At 39.6% G+C, this 19,850-nt stretch overlaps 2 protein-coding genes across 2 annotated transcripts; one reads left to right on the plus strand and one right to left on the minus strand.

Moving 5' to 3' along the window:
* Positions 1-118: 118 nt before the first annotated feature.
* Positions 119-9,578, plus strand: LOC102230399 (eosinophil peroxidase-like). Its single transcript, XM_023324498.1, has 16 exons — positions 119-206; positions 267-357; positions 424-599; positions 784-916; positions 1,615-1,744; positions 1,829-2,035; positions 2,931-3,297; positions 3,374-3,534; positions 4,035-4,293; positions 4,373-4,543; positions 5,255-5,492; positions 5,563-5,774; positions 5,845-6,009; positions 6,637-6,720; positions 6,808-6,904; positions 7,647-9,578. Exons 1-16 carry the CDS (start codon positions 119-121, stop codon positions 7,702-7,704), a joined length of 2,637 nt encoding a protein of 878 aa, XP_023180266.1. The 3' UTR covers positions 7,705-9,578.
* A 94-nt stretch (positions 9,579-9,672) lies between these two features.
* LOC102230137 (guanine nucleotide exchange factor for Rab-3A-like) lies at positions 9,673-19,255 on the minus strand. Its single transcript, XM_023324503.1, has 10 exons — positions 18,986-19,255; positions 16,324-16,507; positions 16,094-16,189; positions 15,772-15,849; positions 15,426-15,662; positions 12,388-12,516; positions 12,180-12,292; positions 10,901-11,000; positions 10,737-10,803; positions 9,673-10,651 (listed from the first exon to the last, which is right to left on the minus strand). Exons 4-10 carry the CDS (start codon positions 15,835-15,837, stop codon positions 10,566-10,568), a joined length of 798 nt encoding a protein of 265 aa, XP_023180271.1. The 5' UTR covers positions 15,838-15,849; positions 16,094-16,189; positions 16,324-16,507; positions 18,986-19,255; the 3' UTR covers positions 9,673-10,565.
* Between the last annotated feature and the right edge of the window lie 595 nt (positions 19,256-19,850).

The raw sequence follows: 19,850 nt of genomic DNA on the forward strand, positions 1-19,850 counted from the left end.
TCAAGCATTGTTGAGATTTGACGACTTACAGAAAGCCCATAGTGAGTTGCTCTCCTTACTGTTTTTTATCTAACAGCCTCATGCAGTTTGCTTGAGTCACCCACATGTCTCATTTCAGATGTCAGCATCTCTAGTTGGACTTGCTCTTGTCCTGCTCGCCTTTCCGGAGCACGCTGTGATGAGTACACCATTTGGCAACAGCTCAGGTAGGAGTTTTAATTGATTATTTCTAGAAAGAGCTGCACTGACTGCACATTTGTTCTCAGAAACTGCACATTTGGGTTCAGCATACATCCATCAGGCTCTTCAGAGAGCCATTGAGCTGACTGATGCTGCCTATGCCCACACGTCTGAGAGGTAAAACCTCTTGATTATGGGTTAAGATAAATCTGAAAAAGTCTAATAGGAAAATCACATTTTCAGGGTGAAGAAGTCTTATACTGAAGGTGCCCTCAAACCCAGTGACCTACTGGCCCAGTTTAAACAGATTGAAACCAGAACCCGGACTCACATTCGAGCTGCTGAGCTGCTGGACAACACAGTGGAGCTGATCCGAGAGATGGTCTACACCAACACGATGGTGCAGCCCAAGCCGTATGGTACCAAACCCATTTCAAATCAAAGCATCTGAACCTGCAGCTCAGATTATTCAGGATTATATAGTAAATGACCATGTGTAGCATTTACTGTTTAACAGTTGCACATTTTACTATAATTCAGATCTAAATGGAGGTTGAGGGAAATTTTTGTTTTTATAAAATGCTGTTTGCATTTATTTCTTAGAGCTTTTGAGTGAAGGAGACGTGGAGAATCTGCTGCAGATGACCGGTTGCTCTGCTGAGCTGCACACCCTCAGCTGTCAGACAGGCTGCATGTCTGAGCGCTACAGGTCCATCACAGGCGAATGCAACAACAGGTGAGAGTGCGGTCACTGACACGCAAAATCATTCATGCACCTTTAACCTTTTTTATTTACATTTTAACATGTTAAAACTACAAACTTTGAGATAGTTTATTTGGATTTTATGTGATAACATTTATATTTACAGAAAGTAGCGCATAACTGTGAAGTGGAAGAAAACATTTCTTTTCAAAATGTTTTACGGATAAAACATTTTGCACATTTAAATACTGAGAATTTTTTTAATTCCTCTTTGCAAAGCAGCTCAATTTAAACCCAACATATTGATATCTAAAACTGATTTATTGCAGCTCAGGCTGTTTATTAGAGCAGATGAGTCTCTGCCCCAGCCTCTAACAGGGTTTATTGCAGCATTGCCCTGTATTTAGCTTTATCCATGTCTCCTTTGACCTGCTTTCTTGTCAGTGCTGAAGAAAAACATCTCCATTGCTTGATACTGTCACCACGTTGTAGATCAAATCTTTTGAGTGTCAATAGATTCTCCCACCTGAGTTGTGGCTCTGCAGCTTTTCCAGCTTCCCGATTGATGCACTCCTTGTCTTTTTGCTCCGTTTCAGTAGGTGGAGTTGTCTTGGTATATTTGGAGTTGTGCCATTCTCTTTCCATTTCCAGATGATGAATTTAGCCGTATTTTTACGCTGGTCTGTTACATAAAATCCAAATAAATTAGGTTTGTTGTGTTTCCCGTTCAGACAACATCCAAGATGGGGTGCTGCAAACATCCCATATTCCCGCTGGCTGCCTCCAGAATATGAGGATGTGTGGGGGACGCCCAGAGGCTGGGACCCTGAACACACCTACCATAACGTCAGCCTCCCTCCTGTAAGGGCCCCGCTGCAGCTCACGCTCCCCACTACCCCTCTGTTTGCCTCCAACTCCATCAATCTCCATCTTTTTATCATCCAGGTGAGGCTCGTGTCGCAGGAAGTGCTGTTTACTCACAATGATAAAATCTCTGTGGACTCCACTCTGTCCCACCTGCTGGTGGACTGGGGTCAGTGGATAGACCACGACATGGTGCTGACCCCTCAGAGCCCCAGCACATCCGTCTTCAAGACGGGCGCTGACTGCACCCGCAGCTGCAGCCGGGACTCGCCCTGCTTCCCCATTCAGGTGCACTTCACTCACTTTTCTCATTTGTTTCACAAATTCTGATATGATACATTATGTGAGGTTTTAGAGTATGATCACTAAACGTTTTGAATTATGCCTGCTCTGCTTTTGTGCAACAAGGAACTATTTATCTCTCAGTGTGAAGTATCTCCTGAGAGAACTGGGCTAGGAAAAGGAAATCTGTTCCTCTTTTTAAGCAGTAAAGTTCTCCATAACTCATTGGACTCTTTTGCTGTACAATAATTTACAGATGCCTTAAACAAGGACTTGTTCATACTTGTTCAAAGAAAGTGATACTTTATTACCCAGCTGTAAAATATCTGAAATGTATGATATGAATTTTCATTCAGCCTCCTTTACTCTGATACCCCTAAACAAAATCCAGTGCCACCAGAAGTCACTTGAAGAGCAGTCGTTTTGTGTGTAATCCTGCTGTTGTGCAGCAGGATTACACTGCTGCGTTGGAGACCAAGAAGCAAAGCGGATTGGTCAGGGAAGTGCAGCTACATCCACAACTGTGAAAACAAAACTTTGACAGAACATAAGTCAGTTTGAAAAGAAGAATAACAGTGAATTTGAGTATCTAGATGTGTCTGTCACAAAATCCCAATGAAATATATAAAAGGTTTTCTGTGATAAAATGTGAGAAATACTGCATACTTTGGCAAGGCTATTTATTTCACATGAGGCAAAGACAATTTGTTGTGCATATCAAGTAAACTCATCTAATACTAAGAACAGTCAAAGAATAAATAGAGTTATCACTTTTGTTCATTAGACTTCTATCTTACTGCTGTTCTACAGTTTAGATGGCTGTTATATTTATTATGGTTAGAAGTGAATTAACATGGAGCAGATTCCTCTGCAGCATTAAAAGTTATAATTTCCCTCTCAGATCCCGCTATCCGATCCTCGCAGCGGCGTCCAGAGCTGTATGCCCTTCTTCCGTTCTGCTCCCAGCTGTGATAATGGAGTCCTGCCTCCTCGCCAGCGGGAGCAGCTCAACGCCATCACCTCCTTCGTAGACGCCAGCATGGTGTACGGCAGCTCCCCCGGCTTGGCCTCTGCTCTCAGGAACCAGTCGTCTCCTCTGGGCTCCATGGCCCTCAACTCCCGGTACTGGGATGAGGAGTTGCCGTACATGCCGTTCCTGTCCCGGGTGCAGGCTCACCTGGACCCCTGCGGTCCCCGTAACTCCTCCACCGCGGGGGCGTCGAGCAGATCGGCACTCAGGGAGAACACCACTTCATGCTTTCATGCTGGTAAGCAAGCAAATGTTGTGAATTATTCTGCAGACTTGCATGCAGGTAAAACATTTAAAAAATATATATTTTCCAGGGGATTCAAGAGTCAATGAACATCTGGGACTGATTGTGCTGCACACACTCTTTCTGAGAGAGCACAACCGGCTGGTGAAGGAGCTGCACCAGCTCAACCCTCACTGGAGTCCAGAGACCCTCTATCAGGAAGCAAGGAAGATCATCGGAGCCATCCACCAGGTGTCTGCAGCAGGTCCACCTGGACTGGGCGTCTGCACACTTTACATCCAAACATTCAGTTCAGCTAAATAGAACTTAGAGTCACAAATGTTACACAGCCTTTAAAAACGTGTAAGGATCATATCATATTGTATCTTTAATCCAGACACAGAACAAGGTCCATAGTACAAAAGATAAAACAAACAAGATAATAAAAATATTTAAAGAAATAAGATTTAAAAAATAAACAAGGCACATAATATTGTTCACTAAGTCACAAATAAATGATGAGGCCAATCATATTTAAGATACCAATTTCAAAGCGTCAAATTACAAAGTCACATTTTTTTTAAGTTATGTTTAAAATATAATATATACAGTATTTTCTTTAACAACTGAAGGCAACATAGTTAGATTGTGCTATAAAATGGTGCCAAGTGCCTGGAAAAATACATAATACTCCCCTTTAAAACCTGGTTCATCCACATCCAAATCACTCCAAGCCGGTTTCCCTTTTCCAGATCCTAACCTGGGAGCACTACCTGCCACGGGTGCTTGGTGAGAGCGCCATGTCCCAGCTGATGCCCCGGTACCAGAGGTATGATCCAGATGTTGACCCAAGCATCGCCAACACTTTTGCTACGGCGGCGTTCCGTTTTGCTCACGTCACTGTTCAGCCAGTAGTGAACCGTCTGGGTCCAGATTACACCTTTAACCCAGAGTATCCCCCTCTGCCTCTGCATCACTCACTGTTTGCTTCATGGAGGGTCATACAGGAAGGTAACCAAGGTCCTATCTGAAACCATTTTAGTCAAGTTTTAGTGTTTGTATTTCATTCTCTCCTGTTGTTATTGTTTAGGTGGTATCGACCCAGTGCTGCGAGGCATGCTGCTGTCTCCCGCCAAGCTGCAGACTGCAGGTCAGATGATGGTGGAGGAACTCACAGAAAGGCTGTTTCAGGCACAGGGGGGGATGCCTCTGGACCTCGGGGCCCTGAACCTGCAGAGGAGCCGGGACCACGGCCTGCCTGGTAACCAGCTTCCTCAGCTCACAGACACAGAGCATGGCTTCTTTATCGCATTGCTTTGAGACCAAAATTAAGCAAGCAAAAGTTTAGTCAACATTTAAGCTGCTAAGTAGGGAGGATAACTAGTTCCTCACTTGGAAATATGTAGGGATGCACAATATTATCAGCATGTATCTGTATCGGCCGATGTAAGCTGTAAAATTTAATATCAGACATTCTGTCAAAATAACTCACCGATATAAAAGGTGTTGTTTTTATATGACAAACCAGTAAAAATTATGCCTGCAGCACAGCACAACATCAAATTTACACTATTAGAGCGTTGTCATTGTCTTAGAGAGAGAAAATGTCATAAATAAATTTGACATTAAACAAAATGCAAGTTGAAAAGTGTTACATCATTTTCAGCCTTCTTTTTAGCATTTGCTTTTGGTAGCAGGCTAAATTGGCAAAGATAATGTAGTATTTTAATTCCACAGTAGAGAAAGTCATATATTTTCAATAAGTAGGTAGAGGGAAGAAATATCAGTATTGTATGTTATCGATCAAATGAGTTTTAGTATATCAGCAAATCGGATATCGATGAAAAGTCTAATATCATGCATCCCTAATTTTGATTTTGTGGGAAAATTTCATTAGGTATCCACAAATCATGTGTCTCTATTTTGTGTTTGAAATGTATTATTCTCATCTTATGCTCTTCTCATCCATCAGGGTACAGCTCATGGCGCCAGTTCTGTAATCTTTCTGTTCCCAACACGATGTCAGATCTGGCCGAAATTTTGGGGAACTTCACTTTGGCTCATAAATTTGAGCTTTTATACGGAACACCGCACAATATCGATGTTTGGGTCGGGGCCATATCTGAGCCGGCTCTGCCCGGAGGACGAGTGGGACCGCTCCTGTCCTGCCTCCTGACCAGACAGTTCAGAGCACTGAGAGACGGGGACAGGTAGGAGTCAAAAGAGCTTAGAGTGATTATACAGAAAAGTGGAGAGTTTAATCTGTTTTTGTCCGTCCAGGTTCTGGTGGGAGAGAAATGGAGTTTTCACCAGAACCCAGAGGAGACACCTGCACAACGTCTCCCTGTCCCGCATCATTTGTGACAACAGCCACATCAGCCGTGTCCCTGTGGACCCGTTTTCACGCACCGAGAGCCCTGAAGACATGCTGGCCTGTTCCCACCCACTCATCCCCCATCTTGACCTCGGCCCCTGGAAAGAGCCTCACACAGGTGAGGAAGTGGGGAAAAAGAAAATCTGCACTTTTATGGTTATTTTTCTGAAAAACTCTGTCTCCTCCAGATCCCATCTGTGGCCCGATACCCAGGATTCACTCTGGCTACTCTCTGCTCTGCAACTTCACGATCCTTTATCAGTGTCGGGTTGGATTCAGGCTGCTGGGCTCTGCATCCATCAGCTGTGATGCAGAGAGCCAGAAGTGGAGCTCTCCGCCTCCAACGTGTCAAGGTAGAAGAAACATTTCTGCAAATGGTTCATATAACCCAATAAGAATATTTGTGAGGCCTCTTTAACAAAGTTGATACTTTCCTCAAAACCCTGCTGTGTCTAATTCTGTCGTTAGATTACGCCCTCAGATGGGGGATTGAAGTACTACAGGCAGCAAGTGCCAATTTTATTTTTAAGAAGCAGAATTTTATGTATACAAAGTCCAGTTTTGAAATGGATTTCATAGAATAAAATGTAAAATAATGATAGTGTTAAAGAGCAAAATAAATTGAATGTCATTGATTGTTTTACAGAGAAAACGTAACAATAATTTCTATTTGTTACAATACACTCTGTAGGCAGGTTTAATTCATAGCTCAGTGCAAAAGTTCTTTTCGGTAGATTTTTTTATTGTTTATTCAGTACATTAAATACTGAGATAAAAACTGGACTACATATATAGCTTCATTTAGGTTTGAATGTACAGAAAGGAATTTTGATTAGTATCAAAGTACTAATTACAGTGACAGTTTGTATGATGCAAACTGTCCCTGTATAATTTTGTTTTGACACAATGCAATATGTATGTCGTAAAATATAAAAAGTAAAAGTGTTCATCTATTACACCGCTAAATTTTTTTTGTGTAGATATCAATGAGTGTGAGGAGCTGATTTCTTCTTGTCCACAACATCTGGAATGCTTTAACACAGCAGGTTCCTTCGTTTGCTCAGGTCAGTTCAGAACAATGAGAACATGGACATAGTACTGCACATGTTAGGAACATGCGTCTGTTCTAATCCCAAACTGCTGTGATGCAGAGCCCTCCCGCCTGTCTGCTGTCTCCATCGTGGCTGCAGTGATAGTGGTGATGGTTGGTGCAGCCAGCCTGGTGCTGCTCCTGATCTGTTATCGAAGGTGAGCTAGCAAAAATTTAAAAAGATCTCATATAGTTTTTCTCGCAAAGATTTTCAAATATTTTTACAACAAATTACTACATCAACACAAGATAGTGAACACATGTGAAGTGGGTGGAAAAGGATGCATGGTTTTAATTTGAAAGGTGAGGGATGTATTGGGCTTTACTCCGTTACATCTGCAGGATTTATAGCAAAATCAACTTCCCTCAGAAATCACCTAATAAAAAATACAGTCCACCTGTATAGCTACATCTCTACGTACATCAACCTGGACACACTTTAGTCTTGGTGGAGTTGTACATAATGTGCTGCGGGGTTGTTTTTTTCCAAAAGGGGAACCATGTTAGAGCCAAACAGAAATGGATGGTACTATTAAAAAGGGACCCTGGAAGAAAACCTGCTAGCTTGAAATGTCAAAGTTTAGACCTAAATCCAGTTGAGAATTATTTTTCAGTCGCTCTCCATCAAGTTTGGCTGAACATTTTGTAATTTGCAAAACAGAACAGACAAAAATGACTGTTTGAAAGTGCAAAGCAGGCAGAACTCCCCAAAACACTCACAGCTGTAATTGAAGTAAAATGTAACTGCATATAAAAACATGATGAAACCCATTTCCGCTTCAGCAGTGCGTGCTACTTTGGTCTGTGGCATCACAGCGGAATAAAATATGAGTTAATAAAATACAGTTTAAAATATTGTGAACACTTCTGATTTAATGTTAATTAATTTGTTTCTTGCAGATATTTCCCAAAGTCTGAAGAGTTGATCTCTGCTGAATGTAGGCAGGAGAAGAGTTGACCTCTTTTAATCTGTTTTTATATTAATTTGACTACTCTGATGGACAATTTTGTCCCTTTTACAAATAATGTTTTCACTAAGTGTTTGAACAAGTTGTTGTTTAATTGTAAGCCCCTCCCCACATGTGATGTCACGTTTTTTCCCCACGGTTACGACAGCGTCCATTCATAAAACCCCGGGCCAAACTATTCGTACTCGTCTCCGGCGGTTTGTTGTAAACAAGTCATGAAAACAGAAGCCGTTTTAATCCGGAAACTGGAAATCTTACAGGAACGATTGCTCCAAAAACAGATTTCCTAGTCTTAGTGTGACTGAGCCTGCTTACCGCTTACAAACCTGTTGGGAAACCGCGGGCCAGAATGTTTTCCTGTCACGGTGACCGGAGAGAAGAGGCAGCCTGGGACCTCACGGCACCACAAACATGTCTGCCATATTGTCCATGCTTGATTGCCTGCATGCTGTCCAGTCAAGACTGTTTTTATAGTTGACTAATGAGCCAACCAATTCACTTTGACTTTATATGTCATTTTGCATTATTTATTAAACCAATAGAACTTTGGACAAAGGAATAGCTATAATCAAACTGTCAGAGACAGATAGTAACTAGTAACATTTACTTGAGTAACGTTTTGGTAAAAATTGACTTTTGTGAGCAGCTTAACTACACAGCAGCCTTACTCTCGAGTAATATTATGTAGTATCACTACTTAATTTGAAAGGTAAGAGTAAATTTTACTCTTACTTGAGTAAACTTTCTAGATACTCTACCCACTGTGAGTAACCAGATACACACATGTAGTTTGTTAAAGTGAGACCTCTTGTTTCTACACAAGCCTTTCTATTCTAATGTTATTTTTTTATCTACTGAGCAGGTTGTCACTTTTTGAGGTCAAGTAAATATATAGTAAGCACCATATATTGTCACCAGAAGTACTTTTTTTTTTAACCTTCTGTAAGTATTAATGTTATACAGAGAAACTACTTGGAAAAGTGTTTATTCTACTTAAAATTTATTTTTAAAATCATTTGTATCAAATTTTTATGTCTAAATACCAGAATTTGCACAAAACTTTATATATTTGACATCATAAATTTGATGTTACTCAGTACTTGAGCAGCCTTTTTACTAAATACGAGTAATATTCTTGGATGGCTACTTTTTACTCTCCTTGTCAAGTTGTTGACGTGAAACTACACCTTAATGTTTTGATGATGCGATATTTAAACACTCCTTGTAGGTGGAGTAATTAAGGTGGGGTGAAGATTAAGTCACTGTGCTTAAAAGAAGTGAACTGGCAATTACTTGTTGAGATTCTATGTAAACAGTTACACTATGAATCAAGTGTGACCCAGAACAGACATTTTTCTTTTGTATGTTCACAGTACATACATAGTTTCAGTGAGAAATTGTTTTTTAATCAAATTTTATAGTTTTGACAAATTTTCAGGCTTTCTAGACTTTTCTAAACATTTCCAGAGCTTGAGGAAAGTCATTTGCACTTACCTCAAAATATAAAATACTACAGGTTTCCTGTAAATTCATGGTAAATGTTTTTACAGCTTTAGCGTCTAATGAAAATATCTATATAAGAAGCAAACAGGGAGGAAGGACAAAAAAGAAGTGGAGGTAGAAAATAAGAAACAGAACTAGAACAAAAAAAATTAAAAGAATAGAAAGGTGCAGGATGGTTGGGCAAAAGGAAGGAAGGCAAGACATAAAGACAGAAACAAAAGAATAAAGAGCATAAAAAAGGAGGAAGGGAACAAGGATCCAACAAAAGGCAGAAGGAAAAAACGTGGAATAAAGTTACATTAACAATTTAATATTTTCCCACAGTGCATCGCTTAGTTTGCTTATACCTGTGGCCTGCTTTGACAGGCAGTTCTTACAAATGAACCTGAAAGGAAACCAGTGACCCGTTCTGAGTGTTGCAATTAGAGTGAAATAAACAACTCACACAATTAACACACATTTAAGCAACAGTGCTTTATGTTTATTGGAGTGTTTCCATTGTTACTCATCATTACATTGACTTACAAAAAACAATAATTTGGCTAAGAAGCAAATATTGCACAGTAAATGATTCATGTTTTATTCAAAACAAAAGTGGGCTACTATAAGAAATTTACACTCTGAGGTAAATCATTGTCTAATATGGCTATGTAATTTATGGCTTGTTTATTGTACTGTTCATTGAAGAGTGCAAATGTACATTTGAAGCAATGTAATTAACTGTAATAAAGCTCTTATCCTCTGTACAATGTAAAGCTGTGACTGCTGAGAGTAAAGGTGTGATTAATGAGAATATATCTGATTAAATAAAGGAATCACATGGAGCTGCAAGAGGCTGAAGGTGACTAGTTTATGATGTTATTATCATGCAGAGCAGGAAGAGCATGCACACGCGAGAGACTGCGAAGACGTGTTGAATTGTATGTCACCTGAATGCAGGCAGGAGTTGAGCTTTATATTTCTGTGAGAAACAAATGTTGCTGAATTTTTCAAGTAAGAGACAAACTCCGTGGAGTGGTTCTGGTCTGTTAGGTCACTCTATATCAATACATCTATTGAGCTCCAATAAGAAGTTCTGCAGAACATTTCTTTAGAAGATAATATCCTTCCCATTTCCTAATGGAGCCCAAAAGTGGCGATAACAGGGGGAATACCACAGCAATAATCCCATAATTATTTTCAGGTCGTAATCAAACAGGTGGTTTGATTTTCTCATCACATTCCCAAAATGTGGCACATTTCCTGCTTCCCTTCACTAATGATGTACAACCTGGTCCTGAACTGAAATTAGACTTCTCTAACTCTCAGACTTGTGACTAATCAGGACTCAGTCTGGCTGGGAAGTCATTTAGCTCTGGTCCGTCAGGTAGAAACCCAGCTTAGCGACAGCCATCTCTCTACGAAGTCGGATCACCTCCCAGAATATCTGCTCCGCTGAAAGATGACGGAAAAATATGCCATCAGACAAGATCAAAGTTAGCAAAACAAAGCTACAAAACAGATGCTTATGTTTACTTACCATTTTGTCTCACTAAGCCCTGCAGGATGTACCGGATATACGTGAAAAAATTACACACAGCCGTGATCTGGAAAGATAACAAGAAGTATTTAAACTCTGCAGCTCTCCACGGCAGCAACAGAACGATTTCTAACTTAGTTTTGAAAATAACTCGCAGCGGTTACCCGAGCTCGGCTTGATGGAGAGATGTAATAGTAGCTCCCCTTGTCTCCCAGCTTGATGCGATGTTGGCAGACTCGTGACAAGCCGCTCAAAGCACATTTTCTACAAGCAGAAAAATCAGCTGTTAAGACATTTCTGCTCCAACAGTGTCGACAGTCAGTATTTAATAGAGCGTCAAACTCTGCACTTTTTGACCATTTTGTCACTTTGAAACCACAAACTGAAGAATTCGTGGGATTTTACGAGACAGTCAAAACAAAGTGGAGCACAATTGTGAGGTGGTAGAAAAAAAAGACAGTTTTCACAATTTCTGGGCTGCTTTCTACAGCTGCATGTGGCAAACATTAAATGAAACTTCTTGTGTCGTTCTTTCACCAGTGTTTCTCTTCCCGCCACTGTTCCACAAAGGCCAGGTTTGTGACGCATTCAACTGATGTCTTGTTAACAAATTCACACACGCAGTTACTCTGCAGAGTTTCCATGGTCATCTTTGCCTGAACGAGATGTTTAAAGCTCAGGATATTGTTTTACAACCTAAATCTGGTCTGCTGTTTGTTCAATAATGTTCTTGAATGAACCTCTTAACTGAACAGCTGTATTTAATATAATATAATTAAATAATTCAATTGTATTTAAGGGTGTGAGCGTAAAAGGATTGAATCCAAATCCAAGCTACGCTTTTCAGATTTAGAAAAAAAAGCAACCAAAAAAACGTATCTTTTTTTCTTCACTTTTGCTCTGTGCTGGTGTCGCATACAATCCCAATATAATACAATGAAGTTTGATTGTAAAATGACAAAATGTGAAAAAGTTAAAACAGTGCAAATACTTCTCCTGAACAGAGATGAGTTATTTTTAAAATACATTCATAAAAACAATAGCGATAAACTAACAGAAAGTTAGTCACAGAAAGAAAAGGAAATGGTTGTAGATTGCAAAGACATGCAGAGTTTAAAGATTGTATTTTTAACATTTAAATCTGGACGAGAAGACAAGAACACAAGTTAGTGCAAATTATAAAGTTTGACTGATTCCTGAGAGGACTTACGTCTCTACTGAAGCCCTAAATCCACTGGAAAAGACAAAGATTATAGATGAGACAGTGACTATTAGTGTGCCCATGGATCCAACCACTCAACGTTAACAAGAGTGGAAAACTTACAGCTATAGAATCAGAAATCACCAGTGAATGAGCCCAAACCACAAACAGTGATAATGATTTGACCACCAGGTAGTGAAACAGAGGACAGAACGGCAATCGCTACAAACACGCAAACTCACTTAGGACCTCCACACTCTAAAGCCGATGCTTTCACCAGCGGTAAAGCCGACATGGCCACAGGTTCGATGGTCAGGGAGTTGTTTTCCACTGCTCTCTGGACCAGCTGGGACAGCTGTGGAAAACAGGCAGTTAAATATCCACACACATGCACACATTCATGAGAGGAGCAAGGTTTGGCTTCTGCAAAGGAGGCAGTGAGACTCTGACCTCTGATCTCGTGAAGGAGAGACACGGCCCGATGTCTTCGCGGTAAACTCGACTCAGGAAGGCGGAGGATCGGTCCAGACTCGGATGTTCCCTCCACAACAAAAACTCTGCAAACAGAACCGAGTCCATCTGCGGAGAGAAAGCAAACAATCACCAACACAGTCAGTGAACTGACTACTCGAGTCATGAAGCGACAACGTACATTAACCAACCACCTTTAATTGGCAAGTTAGTATGAGATAGAAAAGGTTTACATGAAAGAAGAAATCATTTTATGTTAAAAAAAAATATATATTTGCATGGCAAGATAATAAAAAACACTATTTTTTGCTAATGCATAATTGTGAATTTATTGCAAATTTTCCACACAAAAACTTTAGGTTTAAGTGAGTGCTAACTCCCACCTGTAGGTGGCAGTATTTCTGACGTGATGTCAGAAATACTGTGATCGATATGCGTAGTAGCAAAAATTGAGCCATTTCAGTTCTCTAAAAAAATAAAAATGTGTGTGTCCCATCTGTTTTCTCATTTTTTCATCTTTATTTTCCTCCATATGTAGATTTTGGAAGGGGCTTAGAGAGGGGAAAAATATAGCAAAAAGTTCTTGCAAATATTTCTTACTTACTTCTTTTGATGTACACATAATTTCTTTAGGGCGGGCAGACAAACCAGGCGAGTTTAAGCTTATGGTGTGGCCTACCCAAATCTATTGTGCATCCAGAAGCCAAAAAATGTAAGTGAACTTTTGTAAAAGAAGCTGGTAAAAGGACATTTATTTAACTAATAGCAGGGATTATCTATCTATATATACAGTGCAACTGTATATCCCTTTATAAATTTCAGAAAATGCATTTTAAAGAACAACTTCACCTTTTTGATCAAGTGAAGTTGTATGTTGTCAATCACTGTTTTGATTGTTTAGCCTCATTTTCTGAATATTATGTTACAACACACATTTAATTAATTATTTGCACCACCAATTATATGTTTGAATTTAACGATTTAATAACACCTATATATAAATTGTTTATTAAATACATAATTTAAGCATTTAATTAAACATTTACTTGTTCTATGGTGGATTTAATAAATGTTTTAATGATGTATTTATTTATTTTAGTCCCTTTTGACCATCCCTAATATATTCATTCACAATATGAATTGTAGCCCTGGTAGACCACCCTGTGTTCGTAAGGAAAGTTTTTTAATCGAACAGAATTGATATTGTTTCAAAAACTAAAAATCGAATAGAGATTCTACATTAAATTAAGAATCTGGCTTTGCATTGATTCCAGGAGGACGTTCTCTCAGGTGTCTCTGCACCATAAGTTCCTGAAAGCGTGAAACAGTGTGGAGGGATTTTTAAAAAAAAATTTTTTGCAGCACAGTGGCAGAGTTGGTAGCACTGTTGCCTTGCAGCAAGAAGGTCCTGAGTTTGATTTCTGGTCCGGGGTCTTTCTGCACGGAGTTTGCATGTTCTCCCTGTGCATGCATGGGTTCTCTCTCTGGCTTCCTCCGACAGTCCAAAAACATGACTGTAAATTCCCTAAATTCTCCTCAGCTGTGAGGGCGTGTGTATGTGTGTGGGTGTGTGTGCATGGTTGTTTGTCCTGTCTGTCTCTGTGTTGCTCTGCGACAGACTGGCGACCTGTCCAGGGTGACTCCGCCTCTCCTGACCCCATTAGGGACAAGGGTATTAGAAAATGATGGATGGATGGGCAATCCAGAAGCGTGTCTCCTCTTTAATCATGAGATCCTTCACTGGAATCATATGACCTTCTGACTATTGCTCAATAGCCCTCAGCCTTAGTAGATATTTTTCCAAATTGCTTTCCACACGACTAACATTACATCTGCTCCTTTTTCTAATATTTGCCTCTCGTTTTTAGTCATTGATGTCACAGATCTCTATGATGCTTGTATTAAGCTTTCGCTGACAAAAAACCAAGCGATTGCTATGGTAATGTAACTGTAAGATGTTCAGCCAGTCATTATTAAAATGTTCTGATAATTATTATATTTCATGTCAAAATATGTTTCCTGTGTGTTCTCTTTGTGATCCTTAAGGCTTAAACTTTTAGTGATGCATTTAAAAACCTGAAACTAGAAAAATTACACTCAAACTCATTTTTGCTGTGGGCCAAATCAAGATCTTAAATCAAGATGTGCCAGAATGTATTGATAAAACTTGTTCACAAGCTGTTAAAATGTCAATGAATTCTTAAAATTAAATAATATTATTGAACATCTTTTCAGTCCCTCCAGGATTTTGTGATACTTTATTGTGATTTTTTGCAATAAAAATCAAAGTGTTTGTGGTATTAATTTGGAAATATTTACACTTATTTATGACAGTAAATGTGACTTTTGACTTTATTACTCGTATAGATCTTGGACTATAATCTGACATCAATTAAGGCGGAGGCAGCTGTTTAGTACAAGTAAGAAACTTTTTGACAATTTTTGAGAAAAATCTGCAATAAACTCCCAATTATGTATGTGTGGGGATTTGTTTATTTTGTGTGAATTTCCACTATAGTTTTCAAGAAACTGGAGGGACTGATTGATATAATTTGGCAGTAAATAGATAAAAACTGGATTGATTTGATTAAAAACATAACTTTTAAGCAAGCTTGGTGTTTAAGATCTAAAGGGCCACATTAAAAGCTATGGCGGGCCGGATTTGGCCCACGGGCCTCGAGTTTGACACAGGTGCACGACAGTACAGCGAATGAATGTCTTACAAGCAGTTACCTGTTTGTTATCAGTTCCTATGCCCTCTCTCTGGTCCTGGCCAGCATTTACACTGATTGACTGGCCTGGCAGTAGACAGAGAATCAGAGAGAGGAGAGCAGGAACAGCAGGCTGAGAAAGGAAGAGAAAACCAGCAGCAGACAGGAAGAACAGGTCAGGAAGAGGTTAGTGGCTGCAGAAGGAAAATGAGAAGAGAAAGAGATGGAGTTGACTGAAAAGGAGATGAAGCTAGAGGAAAAAAGGAATGTGCAAGTTCTGGGGAAAAAAAAGTTTCTCCCACTTACCTCTCGCTCCTCTGTAGCCACAGACTGAATGGAAACAGTAGAAGGTTCCGGTTTTCCAGATGAGGTCTGGAAGGCTGCGCCGACGCTGTTGGTGCGGATGTGGCCCGCACCGCGCCTGTAGGAACCCCTGGAGCCCGATGACTGCAGCTGGGGATGCAGCTGCCGGTTGGGTGAGGAAGGCGTGGACGTCAACACCAGAGTTTTGAGCGCAGTCACCTCCGCTTGCAGAACATCAATCTGGGAAGCAAAATCCAGACATAAATGTTCACTAACTGTGTGAAATAGAAGAGTAAAGTGGACAAAAGGCCTTATTTATGACAAGGAAATAAACAATAACGTGGCACACCTTTCCTTGAGCCTCCTTCAGTTGTTTCTCTGCCCCTGCTTGTTTCACATTAGCTTCACGTACCATCTTATGGGCTTCCTGTCGAAATAAAGTCACCACATGAATTAAACAAAACAATGCATTTCTAAATTTTTCCAGCATTTGAAAAATTATGCTGATGACCCTTTTTTTCCCTGAGAAGTTGAGAAGTACTAAGGAAATAAATTCATCCAGATTGAAACGTAAGCATCTGCGCTCATTCCATAACTCCAACAGCGCGGCTCCCAGTCAGCAGCTAGCAGAGTTAAAGTCCACTCAGCAGAAAGCGGCGAACGCTGCTGACCTCAAACAAACTGGCAGTCAGCTCCTCCAGCTCCTGCTCCAGCTGATTCCTGACTTGCGACAGACGTTCGCACTCCTTGTCTTTTAGTTTCAGTTCCTGAGATGCGAAGAAACAAACGACAGAAACACATTTTACTGCGAAGAACATCTGCATGGTCAGCTTTTTCTTCCCACCCATTTTGAACTATATTCAGTATGCCACGCGTGCAAACACCAAGTAGGTTATGATACCCTCTTTGCTGCGTCTAGCTGTTCCCGGAGGATCTCTGACCCCTTCTCTCTGATTTCTTTTTCTTTAATTTCCAGTGAGGAGCTGCGGAGCCGGCAGAGATCGTCGTGCGGTCTGCCTGAGATGGGCCCATCCCGGCTTCCTCCCTCCACTGTGGTCACCGGCTCTGGATCCAGATCTACCAACCTGCAAAAAACACAACATCATAAACTCTTCAGAAAAATACTCACGTAAAAGGGGAATAGAAAACATATGTTGTTGTGTTGAGTACATGTCATAAACGTGTGCAGAAAGAGATTGTGTTATGCTGTTTCAGAAAGATTTTTATTTACCACCTCAACACCTCCAAACATTTGGCATCATTAAATTATTTGAAATACAGAAAACTAACCCTGGTATTCTTATATTTACAGCCGTGGAGTTAAATAATTTGTAGAAACCTTTACTGCTGAAAAAGAGGAACACATTTTCCCTTACTAACCTACTTATGTCAACAGATAATATACAACATTTACTGGGATATCTGGTATAAAGATGTGTAAAAAGCTGTAACATGAATTCAATTTTTCTTGCAGTAGCATATTCTCTCACTGAACTTTGAGCACATTTATTTAGAAGGGGATTATTTAAACAAAACTATTGCCACAATTACTCCTCGGAGTTCATAAAATAATAAACAGAGCTGAAGATTTTAGATGTATACTTTAAGCTGATTGCTGTATTTAATTAGAAAGTCATGACTTCCTGTTTCCCCGAGAAATAACAAAGACGTGATACAGAGGCACAGTTCGCTCAGTTTTTAAAATACGAGAAACACAAAAATAAAACCTTCTTCAAGGTTCTGATTGAAGGAAAGTTTTTTCAGAAAATTTCAAGGTTTTGCTTTAATATGTCTCTATTCAGTGTGATAATATTCTCCTGACCATAAACAACCTACAATACAATCTTGGAGTGTGAGTGCTCTTGTGACAGACGTCTGCTCCTTGTCCTCATCTCACTCTTCTCAGAGTCAACGCTAATAATAAGATCGTTAACACCCATAACTTGTCTTCCTTTCATTGTTGGACTAATGGGTCTTTTATGACGTGATTCTGCTGCAGTAACAGTTTGTACAGTCTGGTATCTTGCATTGCACAGTGTGACAAATCCAGCCTTTATCAAGCTCAAAACGGTTGACTTGTTCTAGTGCTTTAGTTTTTGAAATTTAACAGTTTGAACAGATATGCAATCATCAGAAAATTGGGACAGGAAAAGAAACGTCTGTAGATTCAACCATTAAAGTGTTAATTAAAAAGATTAAAGCAATTAGGACTGTGACAAATAAGACTACATGAGAAATCTGGTTCATCTCACCACCAAGCACAACGATGAAAATGGTAAGAGAGATTATAGAAAAGCTTTAAAAGGTTATATTGGGCCACCTAGTCTTCATTAAAAATTATATATTTTAGGACATTTGTGCATGTCTGACACAAAATGAGTTGTACACGTTTCCCATTGTGATTACATAATTGAACCGATATGTTTAAATATGCATCCCCCATTCCTGTCTATGACATTGGCTGATTGCTGGCGTTTTGATCCAGTAAAATTATTTTTGTTTAATTTGTAAGAAGATGAGTAGAAATTTAAAATTGACAAAAGACAAAGTAGGATGATGATTTTGAGCACCTGTCTACCAAAAACTCAACTGATTTGAGACATTTAAACATGCTTTAATCAAAAATTGTAAGTAGTTTGTACCTCTGTCTGTTTTATTGTTACCTTGCCATGCAGATTTATTAAAAAAAACCCTCTGTAATCTATTCCTAGAACGATTCTAATTCTGAGTTTAATAAGAAAATGTGCATTTTGTAACTTCAATAAATATCACTCATTTTTACTGTGTTTTGGTCTGGGGTTATAATCTATCACGTTTTATAAGAATCAACTGGTCTAAATAGGGATTTAGAGCAAAAATAAATCGAGAATGAAGTGTAATATGAGGTTTTCAGATAATGTACAATTTTTCCATGCAGTGGCAGGCAATAAAAAATAGCTTTTTGTTTGTTACAATTGGAGCAATGATGTTTATGTACAAAGTCCCTATAAAAATAAATGAATTAAATTAAGTGCGAGATTTGGGATTTTTTTTTTTAATACAGAATGACAATTGTCATTTGTGTAGGAAAAAAAAATACACCAACACCATGATTTCCTTGGAGGTCTGAAGTAGGAAGAGCAAGAAAGTGAATCTCAGTTGGTGGCAATGTGAACTGACCTGGAGCAACTTCAGCGTTTACAGCACAGTAACCGTCTTAATTTTTAACCTGAACACATGATTTCATTATGCATGTATCATTTCAGTATTTGGATTTCCTTTGAGCATTTTAAAAAAAATATTCTTTAGATGAAACAGCCTGGATTGATATATAAACCCTTTGAATTTTATGACATGTTTTAGCTTTAATATCTGACATCCTTTCCCCCAACCTCGGACCAGAGAGGAACCACGAACCATAGTTTGGAAAAACTTTGATTTTGCATTCGCAGCCTTTGGATGTCGTGTTTTAGTAATATTTAAATTCCCAGTTTGAGTCGAAGAGTGGATGAATAAGGTTTTTAAGCAGTCTGAGCTAGTTAGCTGTCAATCCCAATTCTTTAATCTTTAATGCTCAGCCTTACCCTGTCAGCGTCCAGGACAGCAGACAAATACCCCCACTGGTGTCCTCACGCGTGTCAGCCTCCCCTTTCCTCCTTTTTTCTCCACTCTTCTCGTTGTTAGACAAATAAACAACCCAACACAGTGAGCTAAGGGTAGCTAGTTTCGCTGAAACTAATCCCAGCCGTTTTAAATCACAGGGGAGGAATGCGGACGCTGACGTCGACAAGAAGAAGAACAGCAGCAGAGAAGGAGCAGGACTCAAAAACAAAAAAGGGAAAGAAAAACAGTATAGCAGTTTGGTTTATAACACGTTCCTGGTGTGCCGTTCAGAATGTCCTATAAAATACTCATTTCCTTAGACAGAAAACAACTTTCTCCTTTTCTTCTGCCCTCCTCTCTGGTCACATGACAGCACCTCCACTCCCAGTTTCCCGTCAGACTCATCCCAGCAGACACAGATACTATCTCAATACAAAACAGTTCTTTAGGCGCAGTTTTAAAGCCCATTTCAAGTCCAGGATATTTATTGTTTAATGCCAAACTTTAATATCAAAGTGAAAACCACAAACATAAAGAAAGAAGTGTCATGCAAGGATTACAGAGACATAAACTGGCTCAAAGACACTTGATCAGTCCCAACTCTATTTGTGTTGGCTTGAGCTAATAAATGGAGGGAATCCTATAGTTGGCACCCCGGGCAAGCATCTCCTTCTGGGGCCCAACACAACAGCATTCAGTAGAAATAAAATCTATTTCAATGTCTAATTTATCAGAAATGTTAACATATAACCAGAAAAGACACAGCCTCTTATGACACTCACTTTCTATTCTACTTTAAAATCACGTTTTATTTCAGAAACTTAGATTCCCACATGTTTTTCCATT

This window comes from Xiphophorus maculatus, chromosome 2 (assembly GCF_002775205.1).
Source record: "Xiphophorus maculatus strain JP 163 A chromosome 2, X_maculatus-5.0-male, whole genome shotgun sequence".
NCBI lineage: Eukaryota > Metazoa > Chordata > Actinopteri > Cyprinodontiformes > Poeciliidae > Xiphophorus > Xiphophorus maculatus.

Coding starts and splice junctions, on each gene's coding strand:
- LOC102230399 (XM_023324498.1), top strand. CDS start 119: ATGTCAGCATCTCTAGTTGGACTTGCTCTTGTCCTGCTCGCCTTTCCG. Junction 600..783: donor GGTGCAGCCCAAGCCGTATG/GTACCAAACCCA, acceptor TTTATTTCTTAG/AGCTTTTGAGTGAAGGAGAC. Junction 5,775..5,844: donor CTGGAAAGAGCCTCACACAG/GTGAGGAAGTGG, acceptor TGTCTCCTCCAG/ATCCCATCTGTGGCCCGATA.
- LOC102230137 (XM_023324503.1), bottom strand. CDS start 15,837: ATGGTACGTGAAGCTAATGTGAAACAAGCAGGGGCAGAGAAACAACTG. Junction 15,663..15,771: donor TGAAGGAGGCTCAAGGAAAG/GTGTGCCACGTT, acceptor TTTGCTTCCCAG/ATTGATGTTCTGCAAGCGGA. Junction 10,804..10,900: donor CTCCATCAAGCCGAGCTCGG/GTAACCGCTGCG, acceptor TTATCTTTCCAG/ATCACGGCTGTGTGTAATTT.